Source organism: Anabas testudineus, chromosome 7, assembly GCF_900324465.2.
Source record: "Anabas testudineus chromosome 7, fAnaTes1.2, whole genome shotgun sequence".
Taxonomy (NCBI): Eukaryota; Metazoa; Chordata; class Actinopteri; order Anabantiformes; family Anabantidae; genus Anabas; species Anabas testudineus.
The window spans coordinates 6,939,253-6,956,498 of record NC_046616.1 but is presented as its reverse complement, the minus strand read 5'-3'; the positions used below and the strand labels follow the sequence as shown (position 1 = coordinate 6,956,498).

At 38.7% G+C, this 17,246-nt stretch overlaps 1 protein-coding gene across 5 annotated transcripts in view; it reads right to left on the bottom strand.

The window, feature by feature from the left end:
- Positions 1–115: 115 nt before the first annotated feature.
- Positions 116–17,246, bottom strand: part of ttll10 (tubulin tyrosine ligase-like family, member 10) — a 44,197-nt gene continuing 27,066 nt past the window's right edge. For 2 of the 5 annotated variants that reach the window (XM_026368030.1, XM_026368027.1), the window contains exons 2-12: positions 7,560–7,886; positions 7,179–7,332; positions 6,818–6,936; positions 6,500–6,620; positions 5,362–5,447; positions 4,073–4,250; positions 3,226–3,397; positions 2,647–2,787; positions 1,361–1,477; positions 1,180–1,273; positions 116–937 (exon numbers count right to left, since the gene is read on the bottom strand). In XM_026368030.1, the coding sequence (XP_026223815.1) occupies positions 228–937; positions 1,180–1,273; positions 1,361–1,477; positions 2,647–2,787; positions 3,226–3,397; positions 4,073–4,250; positions 5,362–5,447; positions 6,500–6,620; positions 6,818–6,936; positions 7,179–7,332; positions 7,560–7,830 (2,163 nt within the window). In that variant the 5' untranslated portion in view covers positions 7,831–7,886 and the 3' untranslated portion in view covers positions 116–227. Of the gene's footprint in view, positions 938–1,179; positions 1,274–1,360; positions 1,478–2,646; positions 2,788–3,225; positions 3,398–4,072; positions 4,251–5,361; positions 5,448–6,499; positions 6,621–6,817; positions 6,937–7,178; positions 7,333–7,559; positions 7,887–8,281; positions 11,844–12,640; positions 12,774–17,246 lie in introns of those variants that run through there. The other 3 variants (XM_026368028.1, XM_026368029.1, XM_026368031.1) reach the window with 3 other exon arrangements.

Genomic DNA, 17,246 nt, shown 5'->3' with positions numbered 1-17,246 from the left:
TGGATGAATACAAAGTAGGTCATGTGCTTCAATTACAAAAAACAAAGATAAACTTGTTTTAAATTAAAAACACATGTTCTCAATGACAAACTACTTTCAAGACAACAGAAAAAGTTATGAAGTTATGAATAATTGCATTCTTTATTTTCACATTAAACAATTCTGTGAAAATTAGCTCCAGATGTCCAAAGTGTATATTTTAGGTTGCAGCTGTTTGCCTATATAAATCATAGTTCCTCTTTTCTTTCACACAGTAAACTCTTTGCATCTTTTCTGAGCTCTTCTTTGCTGGCTTTCTGTCCTTTTTCATGCTTATCCACGCAAACAGGATGTCTAGCATCAGTAGGGAGTGTTGTCGTCTCTGGAAAGTCACCGGCAGAGGTTCCATCAGTTACCGCTGATGATGACAGTGACATGATGAGCCTCATCTGTGTCTGAGTCTTTGAGTGCTTCAGGTCATGTGCAGCCTTCACATGATGATGCAAAATACACTTGCTCAGTTTGAGTTCAGCCCGAGGCCTGGGGTTCTTCCTCCTGACAGACTGTGTGCCGTTGTTACTGCTGTTTAAATGTGAACATCCCTGCACTGATGACAAGCTCTCATGGAGAGGTGAGGTCACAGTAGAGGTGCTGCAATGGTGGTCAGACTTTAAATGACCCCTCCCTTCATCACTCACTGAGACATTCGCTGAATTGTCAGAAGATGCAAAGGGCACATTTTTGCCCTTGGTTTGTACTTTACACTGTATGGGTTCAGATTTTTGGGTCTTTTTCATTATTTTCTGATGAAATTCACTGTCAGCGATGCTCTTTCTGTTGGCCACAGTTGAATCAGGAGAAAAAACTCCATTGTAAAGCAACACAAACTCCCTCTGACTGACCAAAGGAAGTATTTTCCGCCTGAGACGACATTTATTGAAGATTTCCAGAGTTAAATCTTGAAAAAAGCACAAAAGATAAAGAAGCAGTAGATAAAATAAATGCTGGGTGGTGTCAGCTTGTTCAGCAACCAAAATAGTAGAGCAGCACATTTATTAAAAGAAACTATGAATGTACCATGCACCATGCAAACACTAAAACAATTTGAGCACATCAGCGGTTGAGAGGCATTAACATAACATCAGCAACTGCTAAAACTAGTATCTAGTCAGTTTGATGAGATGTGGGCTCTGAGCTCACCCAGTGTCTCCACAACAATGCTGGGTATCACCTCCTTCAGCACCTCACAGTTTGTATGGAGAGCTGGATTACAGTTCATCTCCAACAGCCACACCTATCAGGACCACACGAAGACTTCATCAACACATACTGGTTGTTGGACACTGATCACCACTCAGATATTCAAAATTGGTGCACCCACCTTGAAGTCCTCATCAATCATGAAGTCACAGCCAATCAAGTCAAATAAGCCCAGCCGGCAGTGTAGCTTGGATTTGACTGCAAAGAAACACTGTGTCATGATCTGCTGCATACGTTTCTGATATGTGGAAAGGAAAAACAACCAGTTAGTCACACAATATAGTACTACACAGATCTGCAGCTGTTTGCAGCAGCATCTAAGAATGCATTTTCACAATTATTTAATACAGAACCCAACAAAGACGTCAACTAATGAAGGTACTGAAGGTACCATTCATTTGGAGTTGTGTTTCTGGCCACGAGCACTGTCTACTGCATTAATACTGCACATAGTGTAATTGTGATCTTTGACTGGTAGCATAATAGAACTGTCCACAGAAAACCAGTCTGATAAGAGACAAATTTGTGGGCCAGAAAACAAAAACAAGAGCAAAATAGAAAAAAGAATTAGGACTGGTTTCAAGTCTCATGCTAATGTTAGCTTTAGTAGCATATTGTAGCTTTAAATAACATAATTTGTTAGTTAATTCATTAGTTGTTAATTAGTGAAGTGCATAGTTAGTTCAAGTGCAAAAAAATATTAGTTCAAGTGACAGAAACTAATACAACCTGATAATCCCATTAGATCCTCTTTGCCTACTCATGTTTGGAAGTTGTAACAAATCTTCTCTTAAAGGTTCATCTCAAAGCCCAAACCAAAATAAGTGGATGATGCCATTTGGGATGACCTCAAAATTTAGAGGACATTATACAGTTGAATATGTAGTCATCCAATGCCTAATAAATTTACTTTGACATTTACTGTGAGTAATAGTTAAAGCCAAGAGGTGTTACGTGGTTATAATGTCTTTCAAATAATAGCGATTGCATACATTTACAATTTCTACACATATCGGCTTTAATAGTTCCTGCTTGCAAATAGTCCACACCTACAACTCAAACAGTTAGATTGCTCTTCCTCTGTGTGTGTGCAGACAATTCTCAGTCAGACCCGTATACACTGTGATACATGTTTTTTTACAGGTTTTGTTAAACCAAACAGCATAATGACTGATTGTACATACTTGGAAGTGCAAATAATGTTAAAATGCTGAAAGTGTGTACGGTGTACTATTTGTAGTACTGCAAGGTTCTATCGATAAAAACAACCAACAAATAGCACGTATGATATTCCATTTTAGTAATAAGGTGATGTATGCTCAGACAGCAATGAGATCATCCAAACCAAATCTCAATAATTAGAATGGTAATTGGTCCCCAAGAGCTGTACCAAACAGCAGGACTCACTGCAAAAGCACCCAGCACCCAGTCCCAAGGCAGACCCTTGGCAACCCGAAACCTGTCGTTGACGTAGGCGTTGAAGCTCTCCATAGACCACACAGTGTCTTCCTTCAGCTGGCTGTACAGAGGGTTCTTCTTCTGCATGTACTGAAGATGGACAGCAGGGGGACCAGAGACACATGAAACAGTCAGCAGGGGTAGAGAGATGGCTGGTACCACACTTATACTTTATCTATTCAATCTATTTGCAAACAATGGAGCAAGTACTGTACAGAGGAATGTACATACTGTTTTTTGGAGAAAGACATAACAGCAAATAGCAACTGTGAAATATTATCATCACTAATACTGAGTTTATGTAAATTCCTTGAGAACTGTTCTACTTATATAAAATGAGTATGCCTATGTAAAAGACATGTGCCTGATTTGATTACACTGAAGCACTTAATTAATGTGTTACAGAATCAGGATGTATCATTGAAATATTTATAGGACTAATTCAACACAGACATCATCAACGGATAATCTCAATTCTTTGTTTAAACCTTGGAGGTTTGGTCTTCTGTACGTTATAACCAGGTCTACCTGATTGGTCAGGTGGGCAGAGAGGTTGTTGGAGCTGGGGTCATAGGAGTCACAGGTCAGCCGCACATATCCATGGCGAAAGAAGACCATATAAGGTGAAGTGCAGGCAATCAGAAGGTAAGAGCGCACATCAAACTTTTTTCCATTCAGGAGCGGCGGACTCTGGATGTAACTGAGGGCAAAGTGTCAATTTACCTTCAAGACAATTAACAACTTCATTGAGAATGTAATTTGTCATTAATCAATAAAAAGACAAGTATGACAACCAGTTATCCAAATTTAGTTCTCTAAATAGTTTGTAAACAGATGTATGGTCAATTTTATTGCAGGCACTCTTTGTTGTCAAGCATAAAAGAATACTAGAGATTACCACCTTTTAGTATGCCAGTCTTGTTATGTCTATCACTTGCAAACCTGCAATTTTGGAAATAAGGCCAGTCAAAGAATACGGCCAGTGGTTTTCTATATTTTTAATTAAGTGGTTTTCTATCTTGTTATTGCCAATAAATCCCATTAATAGGCTAAAACCAACAGTGAATCCCATCTGCTCACTCAGTGCGTGTAGATGCAGTGAATAATAGTACAGGAAACAGATTCCTTAACTGGCATGTATTACGCAGAGTTAAGTCAAGTCACTTTCACACCACATATTTAAATTCAGTAAGACGGAGCTCCATCGTGTTTCTCCCTATTAGTCTGTGACCTGTGTATTTTTATTTTACTCTTTCTTCACTGTAAAAAGTGATGGATGTTATTAGCTTTTAAATCTCTTTTTGATAAATATAACTATAAAAAGTCATGATATACATAAAAAAACAAAACAAAACAGATAGTTAACTTCACCCACTGTTGGACAATGCGAGCCTGAGGTTGGCGGTGATGCATTTTCCTGTTGGCCCTTCTGTCCTCCATGTGCTGAAGCTTCAGTCTGAAGGCAGCTATGTCCTCCTGGTTCTTCAGCAGAAATATCCCCTTGCCCTGGTTCAGACCCGTCGGCTTACAGATCCACATGTGACTCTCATTACCTGGTTACAATCATAAATATGAAACATAGTCAGTTCTACTCTGAAGTATTGTCTTCTGTGTAGTGGTTAATCCTCTTAATTCTGTTCATCTTCTAAACTAATATTGTTTATTACCTTCTTTAAATAAGTAACGCCTGTGCTGTATGTGGAATATTACCCTATTTTCCTACTAAACACACAAAGTTATTAATTAAACTACCCAAGAGTATATAAAGTAGCTCAAATAGGCCACAAGAGTAAAATACAGCTTACACGTTGATGCATTAGTAATGTAATTCACATAACAAAATGTAATGGGGTCCATTATACTGACTAAGGCAGGCAATACTTACATATACAGTATGTACTTATATAAAACTATGAATGCAGGACTTTTACTTGTAAGATATGTTTACCTTTAGGTATTGCTACTTTTGCTACTACCACTGACATTGCATGATGACATTAGCTTCACCTATGGTTCAGTTTATTTCTCTCATCTTCTCTTAAATAGACTCACCTAGCAATCACAGATCTAGACCACCTGTCTGCATCTTTCTGCTGTTTACTTAGCGATAACCGTGTTTGTCGTAACCCGTAAAAACAATCATAATACTGTGTGTCTCTATTAAAACAAACAGTGGAGGATCCAGTGTACCATTTCATCTCCAGTCCTTAACATAAGTGAAAAATTACATTTATATTAAGTTTACAAGTTTCTGCATATTTTATATGACTCAGCTGCCTCCTGTATTGCAGCAGCCTCACATCCTGATCCTGTGAGCGTTTCTCCGTGTTTGTATCTCAGCCCTGCCCTCTACTGACTCGTTTCTATGGCAACAGCATGTTCCCCTGGTGGTTTTATCAGGGCCTCATGGGAGGTGAAGTGCATTATTTTCCAACATCCTCAACCTCTTGATTAAACAATCACTAAGGCAACTGTTGTCTTAACATCACCAAGCACAAACTATTCTTCTCATCGTCATTGTCAGATGCACAACCGGTCAATTTAATTTAGCTTATTTTTAACTGAAGCCACCAAACTAAACGCAAATCCAGCTTAACTACTGATGTGTTGTTGTATTAGGATACTAATGTGTCAGGGCGTGTGGGATGTGTTTGAGCATCTTACCCTCCTGCTGTGCAAAGAAAGCCTCTCTCTCTTCCCTCACATCCATACGGAAGGTAGTGGGAATAAACTCTTCCATTTTCAGCCTCCTGTGAAGTACAACACACAGTTCTCAGCTGTTTAAAAACTGCCTTTCAGATAGGATTATAAAAATGAGTTATATCTTACTGGTTGAAATAACCATTGTAATGTTTCAGACAACCTTATCTTAACCAGATACTGCATTCAGCTACAGAACAAGAACTTGCATCTATGCACTAATCAGGGATGATCATGTTTGCAGTTACAGATAGTTAAGACTTCAGAAATGCAATAAATACTAAAATTTGTGATTTGTTTATTTGCTTGAACCTTTATTTATCTGACTAATGTAAAATTTCACTGACCAACTTTATTGTATTTTGTGAAAGAGGTATGCTCACCACAGTGTTTCATTACCATCACATTAGTTTGGGAACTGAGGATACTTGAATACCGGTTCTGCAGTTTTGCACGTGGAATATTTAACAATTCTTGCTGAATACAAGACTTTAGCTGTTCAGCAGTTTGTGTCTGCTGACGTGTGATTCGTATTTTCTTTGTGTAACAGAGTTTCAGGTTACGTTACTAAATGCAGCAGCAGATTGTGTTAAGTGACAATGATTCCCTGAAGTATTCTTGAGCCCAGGTGGCATTCAATGCCACCTGAGGTCTCAAAGGTCATGCAAATTTCACACTAGTTTCAGCCCTTGGTCTTTATGCACTGACATTACCCTGGGGTCTCTGAATCTTTTCACAAAATGATTTACTGTAGATGGTATAAGACCTCAAATCTTACACAAATATTCTTTTTGAACCGACACTCCTCCCATGAACCTTTGGTTCCAATTGGTGAGTCTTTGCTGGATTTTGGATCATCATGAATATTGTAGCTTTACTAAACTCAATCTTATGTTGCCAGTATCAAACTCTTAATTTGCTTAGCTAATTTAGTCAGTGAAAACACTTAATGTGTATTTCCAGTCCGGCCTTCATGATGGTACCAGATGGTTTCTGGGAGATTTGTGACAAATGTAAATACTTCAAAGGAAAATTGTAATGAACACCACCTGCCTGGATAAGAGATAAATAGCAAAGATGGCAGGTCAACCGTCTACTTCACCTTAGTCCTTGACCATGGTTGACTTTGCTGCAGACCCGCTCATATTCCCGCAAACTGCTGAGGAGGCCAATCTTAGTTGTGAGCACCTTGTTGTTGGGTATCTGGTACACCAACTGTTCACCTAAGAGCAGGAATATGAGGATTTCAAACTAAACTAAACTAAAAGCACAATGAGAACAGAGACAAAATGGGAAAAGAACGTCAGCTGTACTCATGATATACAGATGTCAGGTGCCCATTGTGGTAAGTTATTGTTGTAGGATGTAGTAAATATAGCATCAAACAGGATCCAGATTGTGTCCACTGCACTCTCACTACCTTCTCTGAAGTTGCAGTAGTTGAGCAGTGATTTGGTCTCACACCACTTGAGTTTGAAATCCTCCCTGTGCCTGTTGTAAGTCCTTTTCCATCCTTTGCTCTCACAGTAACTGCTCACTCTAAAGTTAAAGTACCAGAGAAAATCAACCCTATTTCAGCTTTAACTGCACAACAATCCAGGAGCTACTGGAAACTACAGTTCAAATAGTAAATATGTAAATATTTTTATTGTTTGTTTGTGCATGTTTTATCTAAAATAAAATCACATCTTTCTTTACAGTAGTGTAGACGTTCATGTAAGCTTTGGATACGTTTTAAATATCTGAAAATCCAACATTTTTATTTCACATTTTTGACTTACATTTTAGCCCCATTGGCTCCTCCAACAAAGTAGAAAGGGCCAGGCCCCCGGGGTTCCTCATCCTGCCGCTCCCTGTCCTGGTAGGAGCGGGTCTGTAAACTCCTGGAGAAGGACTTTGGAGGTTCTCGCTCCACCTGGCACACTCCTGTTACTTCTACATATAAAAAACAAAGGCATGCACACACACACTCAGGTTCAGGTTCACAAACACACTGATTTGGCCATCTCTGTCACGTGCATGTATTTTTGATATCACACACTATTATGAGCAACATCTAAAGGGGAAGTGCTTTTATCATTTTACAGTCATGTGCCGTTTTGATTTTTTGTTGTGCTGAAATGACTGATCACACCTGACGTCCCACTCCTGCCCACACACACCTGACCCTTGGCTTTTCTGGTTGACAGTCCTGTGGGAAAACCTCTGCATCTCCAGCTTTTGGACCTGCTCCTGTACACCTTCTGATGTCACATTCTCCAAACCACTATGGTCAGGTGATGAAGGCCACTCTCCTCCTCCGTTTTCTGCAGGCTCATCGTCTCTGCAGGAAACCTCCACATCTTCTTCCGCTATTTCGCCTTGTTGCTCCTCCTCTCTGCTCTGCTCTGCCTGGCCCTCGCTGCAGGACTCCGCCCAGCACTCAAATGACATGACACTTAGAAATGCTCCAATATGAGCAGTGAGGCCTCTTTTGTTCTGCAGTAACCCTGTTATAAGAAACAGAGATTGTGAATGAGATGTTTGTTTTCACATACAGTGACATTAATCTTTTTATTAGACATACTGGGGTGCGTCCTATAGAAACACGGACCGAAATGTACAACTTCATGGTCCCACTACAGTTCAACGACTGTATGACCTTACATCTTAGTGCTTACTACTGATTAAACTGTTAATTCTGTTTGGCTTAATGATCATTTCAGGCTCTTGGGGTTGCTAGAATGTGCAAAAAACTCCAGACTTTTAGCCTTGTATTTTCGGATACAACCTGAGACATTTCAAAATAGATTATGTTTAGATGTGTGATCTTAAATGAAATGTTTTAATGTATAGGCTGCAAGAGCTGATTTGATTAGCAATGTTCAAAGCAAAAGGTGTTTACCTGCAACTCCAGCATCACACACAGACAGACAGACTCCATGAAAACCTACTCAGCCTATTCTTCCTCTATCATGTGTGCTCAATCTTGCAGTCCAGCAGCAGGTCCCAGACAAACAGCAAAGCCACAGACTGAAGACAGACTTGACAGAGGGTGAAATCACATGGTTTGTCTGCAGTTTAGCCATCTGAAGTCAGCCATAGTCTGTCACACTGCCAGTATGCAAACCTACTAGACCAATGTAAACAATCACCGGTTACTCAGGTAATGGGACCCTTAGCAACAGTTGCCTCTTGTCCATTGAATCTTACAACAACAACAGCTCCAGCACCACAAACTAACTACGCAAGATTATGTATCCCACACCCACCCCACCTCTAAGTTTGACTTCATTCAATTTTAATTGCCTGTAAGCCTCTGTTGTGTGAACCTTATGGTAACATAAGAACCAAGTGTCAATCAAATGTGGCAGTTTTCCAGGGTATTGTACTGTGTCACAAAGGGTAAAATAATATTTTCTAGAAGCTTACCGACATTTGTATGGGTCAACTGTTCTAAATATTCAAGACTGAACAGCTAGAAAAGTTTGGTATTTTGAAATAAAACATACATAAATTCCACCTTCAAAGGTCCAAGTTAACCTCTGCACGTAGTTAAACCTAAAGTCTCCAGATGTTATTTTAACATTAATTAATTTTATTATTAAATCACCCAGCTGAATCATTTCTGGTATTGTTATTTTTGTGGCAGACATTGTCATTAATCATATAGTCTAGCGCCAAATCCAGTGGCAGGTATGCAGTTGAGCAACATAGTATTTGTCTGCTCACATGGCAAATCCACTAATCACCTTCTGGCTCAGTGATTTGACTCAGAAGGAAACACCCAGGACCAGCCACAGTTGGCAATTATGCATAATCTCCCCTCTTCCTCCCAACAGCCTGATAATTGACAGGAGTGGGTGCTTCTTGGAACCACCGACTATGCAACTGTATAATTATACATACAGTAGGGGTAACCATGAACATATTTCACACCAGTCTAGTATAAATGTGCAACAACTTTTTTTTAAAACAGAGAACAAAACAACCCTAAAACGCAAGGGTTTCGAGGTACAAGCAGCAAAGAAATACGTCCTTCAAGTCATATGTGGTTTGACAACCTCATCACCAAAGTCTCTAACAGGTTAAACTAAAGGTTTCTGGTTTGCTTATAATTTAGTGACGTATTTTTACAAACCTAATACATATTCAGATCAAAGAAATACAAAGTGTTGTTGCCATCGCGTTCTGTCATACATGTAACACATTTCACACATGACAGAATTTACAAGAAAGAAGTCACAAGACAGTTTTGTTACACTAGTTATTAACACACAAATTGCTATTAAAGCCCCATTTGTTGTAGGTGTCAGAGTGCAAAGTCACAGAGATAAGACAGAGCTGGTTGGCAATAATACTGGTTTAGTCACAGCACCCCAGTTATTGGAAGCAGGCCTTCCATATTCCTGTTTAACAGAGCTTTGTGCGTAGCCAATGTCAGCCACACCTTGATAAAGAGCCGCCATCTGATAGACACACTGTGCAAAGTACTGCGTAGGTGGACAAAGAGAACAGGCTTGTTTTACAACCCTGTCAACCTCATGGTTCACCATCTGCCAAGAGCTGTGTGTGTGTGTCTGTGTGTACATATATCTGAGTATATGCCAATGTGTGTTGTTGGCTAACAATCTTTTTTGTAATACATATTTAAAATGTAAATAAATTACTTTGCTATTTTAAGGTTTTGGTCTTCTTGCAGCTACTGCTATTCATTTGATCAACATTACTTTTTCTATTTACTCGAAACCAATCTCACACATAAAATATTGCACAGTATATCACTACATCCGTTTCTAGCAAAAAGGAAGCATATTTTCCAGGAAATATGCAGGAGTTTTCACAAACAGGACAAGTTTGATCAGAGAAACAATACATAAATTCAGCTATATGAAAATGAATCTATACTGTTATCTGAAATGTAGATGTGGCTATGTACTATATGTGTGCCTGTCTGTCTCGGGGCAGTGACACCATAAGGCGTGTCTTTTTAGACTCGCCCATTACCATGTCATCTCAACTGCCGCCTGTACCAGGAAGTACTCAGCAATTACAGGGATGCAGCCTGCAGCAATGGTGTCCCTACACAACCCATTATTTGAAGAGATTCTCCTTGTCAAGGTGTTATAGTAGAAGGAAAGGAGTTAAGTTACGATGTAAAAGGGTCTCTCAGTCTGACTATTCATGATTTCCTTATAGAATTACACTGGTAAGGCATCGGGGGCTTCTATGGTGGGGGGGGCAACACTGTTCCCAAGGTCTCTATTTACTCATTCACACTGGTGACAATTGCAGGATGGCAAACACATTGTTACTTGGAACAATACTGATATGGGAAAATGTACATCACATGAAAATGTATTTCCTCAGATAAAAAGATGTTTTGTAAAGTAATTCGATTTAAATACAGTTTCATTAATGCTCTTACACTTTTATAAAATACTTCTACAGGGTTTCCTCTTGTTCTCCAACACACGTAGTAAATGAGGGAGTTAAGGCTCTGGTTTACGGTAGTGACATTTCCAAATCCACTTTAACCCCATTACAATGATAAGTCATCACAACTGCTGCCAAGTACATTAACTTAATGATGGCAGTATCAGAAATTGCTGCCAGGTATAATAACATATTAGCCGCATGACTGTCATGTAAAAATCACAGATATGGCTTTTGAATTTAGACTTTATGTACTCCATGCAGCTTTGGTATTTATCACTATCATTATAAAGTGATCCATATTGGACAAATGCTGCCTCAGTCTAATCCAGATGAGCCTCTGAGTGTCACTTGAAATGCAGAGAAGAATGCACAGTGTGTTTCTATGTGATGCATACATAGGGAAACTTTTGGCATTAACATCTTTTAATACGTTGGTTACACCCTCCAGAGGAATACCTCAACTTGTTTTTGAAGTGGAAAATTACTCACTGATAACAAAGCACAATATTTGGCAAGAATTTACCAAAGGCGAAGGGAAAGCAGATGCAGTATTCATGTATATAATGAATGGAGAGATGCTCTAGGTTTAAAAAGGATGTGCTTATTACAATGAGTGATGGGGGTACTACACTGGTTAGCACTTCAGAAATCAAGTCAGTCAGTCAGTTAAAATACATCAGCATATCAGTGGAGAGTTTAAAAGAAGCAATTGTCACAGACACAAACTAAACATATTCAAACGGTTAGATATGTCCTAGGCCGGTGCTTATCTGGTAGAACAAAGGAGATGATTATTGGGACATAAGCACAACTAACTACTGTATTCTCTCAATTTAAAAAGAAATTAAAAAATGCAAAGCTTATGGTACTTGGAATAAAAACATATTTTCAGCTCTGAATGTTATTATGTTCATGCTGAAAACATGCAAATCATTAATGTTCATAAAATCATAAACCACACAGCCCTTCCTAGTTGAACGCAGTGAAATTTCTAGGCTTTTGTTTCTGAGTGTACCTGAGATAAGTGCATTAAGTAATTATGGAAATTTACCAGCTCTAATAAGGGGTTGGCAGCCAACTCTGCAGAAAGTCCTGTTTGAAATTGAATCAGGAACATATTAGAGAGGTAGTGGTAAATGTACTAATGCCTCTATAGAGGTTTGTTTGTGTACATTAGCTAAGCCAAGGTGTATCTGGCTGGCTCGTTTCTAACATCAGTCAGAACAAGTCTAGGCTTTGTTTTTATTTTAACTGCTTCATATTTTCATTTGTTCCCTTCTTTCATAGCTAGCCTATTAGTTAGAACTGCTACATGTCACATAAACACTGTGGTGAATCTTAACCCAACGCATGTTAAAATTCAACATAAAACTTACCAAACACCAACAACTAACAGTAGTTGTTCTTTCTCTGGTTTGATAAGTTCGTTTGAAACGATAAACATCCCCACATTAGCTAACTATAGTTAGCTAGCTGGCTAAATTAATAAGCTAACGCTAGTTAGCTACAACTAACCGCAATAGCATTAGCTAATTAGCAACAATAAATTTTAAAGAAACGTCACTGCCGTAAAAATAGTATTACACTCATCATATCATACTTAAATTAAATAGATAAATATTGTGTGGGGTGTTGTCGGAGTTATATCACACTTGAGGAAGTGATCGCCGAGGATAAGCAACAAACACGCTAATGTTGCTAAAGCTAAGCTAGCATCCAGACAAACAGTTTTACCAGGAATGTTTATTTTAGATGCGTTAACACGACTGTATAATTTCTGGAGCTACCACATAATTCACAAACACATTGCAAACATAGTACTTTCCTTGACTCTCTGAGCTGCTGCTTTTCTGACTGGTAGGTTGAACAGGTGCAAATCTGAACCTCTGAAGCTGTAAGGTTAGCTCGGCCACTTCAATGACACTACCTGTGCTTGGGTTTATGTTGGTGTTTCTGTGTGACGACTAGTCTGTGAGTGGTTTATGTAACTTCTCTATAACTGAAACCGATTTTACCATTTTTTTTCTTGGCAGTTTAAAATTAACGCAAAAATGATTTATATATTTTACTGCAGAGATCAGGTGTAAAATAAAAAAAGAAAATCATCAGTTTTGAGCTGTAGGGCAGTGAAAGCACCATCAAATACCAATAATCCAGTGTAGTACTCTGAATTATGTACTTGACTAAATGTACAAACTGCTACTTACCATCACTGTCTATCAACAGAAAGGGAAAAAAGTACTTAGATCTTTCACATAGTGTCGATATTATGCTTAATTTAAGGTTTTTATTTTATTCTAAGGCTCCATTGATGTACGATTATATGATTTCCAAGTTTATAAAGTGCAGACACATGTTATAGTGACTCTTAAAAGCAGCACCTCTGACCTTAAGACTAAAAAGGCTGGTTTGAACTCCTGTGTCTCCTGTGCCCACGTCTTCTATCCCACTATGTTCTGATTGGCCAGCTTGTAAAACTGTCTTCCTGTGGGCTGATCCATGTCCACTTTGAACAGCACTGTCCTTCAGCAACAACCTTGCTGAAATCATTCTGGCAGATGTGAAAAACATCATCTGTGAAGTGCTGTGAACAAATAAAAACACATCTTGAAGTCTGTTGATGTAGCTGTTGTTGTATTATGGTTTTGTCTTTAGGGAAAACACTAAAAAGTCCTCAACCGATGTAGAATTTGAAAATACTCCAGACTGAAACCTCTGTGTTGCCACCAAGCAAACACACGTTCACCTCAAGCATTGGGCCTCTGACTATGTGTAACATGGGCACCCAACTTCACAATGGTATATATCTTACTGAACCATCTAGTGTTATTTGTTTGTATGATAAGATAATTGCATCTAATTTCTTTGTCTGCCAGCTTTTTCTCTACGTTATTCTGTTTAGACTCTAAGTCTGATTGAGGCACCATTGTGTTGCCTTTAATGTCTTTCAGAAAAAGATCAGGAAACCGTTGAACAGGAACGACTTGAACAATGGAAATAGGATCTAATCTACATTTTTACATGAAATATACCTAAGAATGGGGATGATACAGTAGGTGGAGTTTGTAAAACTGTTTTTGAGTCTGATGTTGTTCAGGAGCCTCAGGTTTAATAGTATGTCTTCTTATTTGGACTAAAAGTAAAAAGAAGCAATGTGGAAATATTAATTAATTAAAGTAATGAAAACAGCACAATAGGTTTTGTACTGTATTATTGGGGCTTCAATGTGAAGTGTGATCCACACTTGTGGTGCTTCAGGATACTCCTACCTTTCTCCTTGACCAGTGCACTGATCTTAGAACTGGAGTTGATCCTGGGTGCTGCACTGTGGCTGATCAATGCTTGGAAATATATTTTTGTCACTGGGATTAACAGACTATGTTCCACTCCTTTAAAAGGAGTTCCCTTCATACGCAAGTGTCTGACAGCTTGCCACTTTTACAGTACGTCAGCTTGCTTCTACTCTAGGTATGTCTCAACGGTTTAGCCTCTGTTGTGCTGCTGTTCCACCCCAGTGACGAACCCAGATAAGTGAATCCACAGCCAGCAGCATTGCTGGAATCTGGTCTGACTGCACCAAGCATGCACAGACCAGTACTGGAATCCTCTACAGGCTCCCTGCCAGTCAGGAATGTGATTCAGTGGTGTGGCGTCACCAAGGGGGGAAGTAACTAATTACAGTTACCTCCTGTTATAGTACAGTTGTTGAAGTTGTTGTCTAACAATACATGTTTTAGCTTTAGCGTCTGTCTTTGCTGCAGTGTAAAACCAGGTTCGGCACAAAGCAAAGATCATGAGAACCAACGGAGACCCACACAGGGAGTTGAGGGATAATACAAATTTCTGACGAGATACCCTCACTGACCACTTTAATAGTACACCCGGGCAATCTAATGAAATTAAATACAGCAGATGATGTGATGTCTACTGTTATGAGTTATAACTTCTCAGTTTGTGATGAAACTGTCAGAAAAGTGATAATTTTACTATATGTTTGTTACTGAGGTCATAGTGGGTGGAGGGTATTAATGTATATTAACAGGTGTTTCTAATATTTTACCCCCCTTGCTTATGTAACTAGTGGGGCCAGCGAGTGTAATTTATGCCATTTTTTGTTATAAAACAATATTTGCAGTGTTGTTTTTATAATGTTTGACGAGTTGAAGACTGGACCATACTCATTTTTAAAATTCTGTCAGTAAAAGAAAAACATCCCTCCTATCCAAACAGTAAATATTTCACCTTATCACTAATGCTAGTTAAGTAATAAGCCACCCACTCAGCTAAGTCTACCAGTGTGTGTTAGTACAAACACTACTGAAACTGTGGAGTTTTTTCCCTTTTGTTCATCACATAACATGATAAACATTTGTTTAAATATAAAAATGTTTAGAAAGAATCTTTAGATTTTTTTTGTATCACACAGCAAAGACCACATGTGCATGGTTGACTTTTTTTTAAAGTAGCTGTTTAACTTTACTTATGAAGATAAGTTGGAACATAGTAAGTCTGATTTCTTTCTTGTGGATATCTTACATTTAACCTACATTTACATACACACACACACACACACATCCATTTTATTCACATATACTGGATTCAACTCAACTGTAAAACTTAAAATATGTCTCCACAACACTCAACACAAGTACAGTTTTAGTAAGTTTTACACCAAATTGCTTTTATATACACTATATTTGATACAACACTCATATAGACAGGACAATTACAGGTGTTACTGCGTTAACAGTGGCTCATTCAGCCAGGATAGTGTGTTAGTGAACCCACATGCACAATACCAGGATCCTCAGGTGAAACTGATCCACCTATGCCATTGTTTATTATAGTTTTTCATAGTGTGACATGTCAAAATGTCTTCAATGACCAGAATACACGTCAGCATTAAACAATACCTACCTAAGGACGTCAAAAAACGTACTTCCTGTGATATCCTATAAACACAGGTGCTGATATTAATACATTACAATAAAACATTATAGCAGCCTACACAGAGAGTGACTAAGCAAAATCTCTGCCGTTAAACAGGTGCCACTGGTGCTTTTGAATGCAGGTCTGATAGAGATTAATGATTAAGTTCACATGCACAAGTTTAGTTTTTTCAGTATTTGATGTGTAGTTTTTTAATCATTCATTAATTGCAAGGTTTATGATCATTAAAAACCAGAGGATACTAGGAAGGAGAACCACAAGGTGTTCAAGGAAGTTTGTTTTCCACAAAAACGCTCACTATTCTGAATGTCTGAGAGATTTCTGTAAGGGCTGTAATGTCTCTGGGACTGATAAACCCCCTTTCTCTGCTTATTTATTGAGCTATAATATGAAAAAACATGAAAGTGAGCCTCCCTATCATACAGTAGGAGATCAATGAGGCCTGGAGCCTGTTATGTTAAATGGCTAAATGGTTTTTCTGTTTGTGTTCCAACTGATAAAATCAGAGCTATGTTTAACCGGTCAAATGAACCCCTGTGCTAGCAGGCCTAATTAAACACCATCGCCAAGCTATTGGCACAGCAAGAGTGTTGCTGTGAGAGAGAGAAACCAGTGCTGGGAAAAAGAAGTCCTGCTTTAAGTTCGCAAATGTCACCAGCATCCACATTGTATAGATTTCAGTAGGTTACCCAAGAACTGGCAGTGAAAACACACCTTGTGCTTCTAGGTTTATCAAGCTAGCCCACTGTGTACTGCCATACGCTGGGACACAATGAGGGCTTAGCTGATGGGGGGACCTCATGGGTAAATTGAGGCACTTAAAAAGAAGCTCTGTTCAGCGGTAACCTGATCCACACCTGACTGGGGCTCGGCATTCCGGTCTGGCCGAGGGAAGAGTTCACAATTACCACAGAAACTGCTACAAGGGGCCAAGGTACAGGAAATGTGGATAAATTGTTAAAAAAAAGAAAACTTGGAACCAGAAAATGACCAAGAGAGACGTTTGTAATTGTAAGCCACATTATTTAATTTTTTCTTTTACAGCACATAACATCATATCACAATAAACGCAGTAAACAGTTGTACAGGGTGTCATTGATAAAACTAATGACGTTTAGCTGGTGAGAACCCAGATTCCTAGAAGGAATTCAGTTATTGCATAAAAGCAGATCTTTAAACAGATAAAAGTCACATTATTTAATATCATATATTTTTACATGGCATTCACATTAACAATCTTGTTGGAAACTAATGTACTCTGCAGCGTTCATCAAGAAAACTGATAAATCTTAGACTGATGCTCAGTGAAGAACTTTGACTCAAGTCACATGGAAGAAACCCCCCAAAAAATCTATCTTCCAGTGCGAGGATCATAGTTCCATAGTCATTAACATCCACCACCACTACTACTTTAAATATGTTGATGTACTCCCCTGGACTGCCCTTGGTGAACATATGCATGTCAGATGCACAAGAGTGAG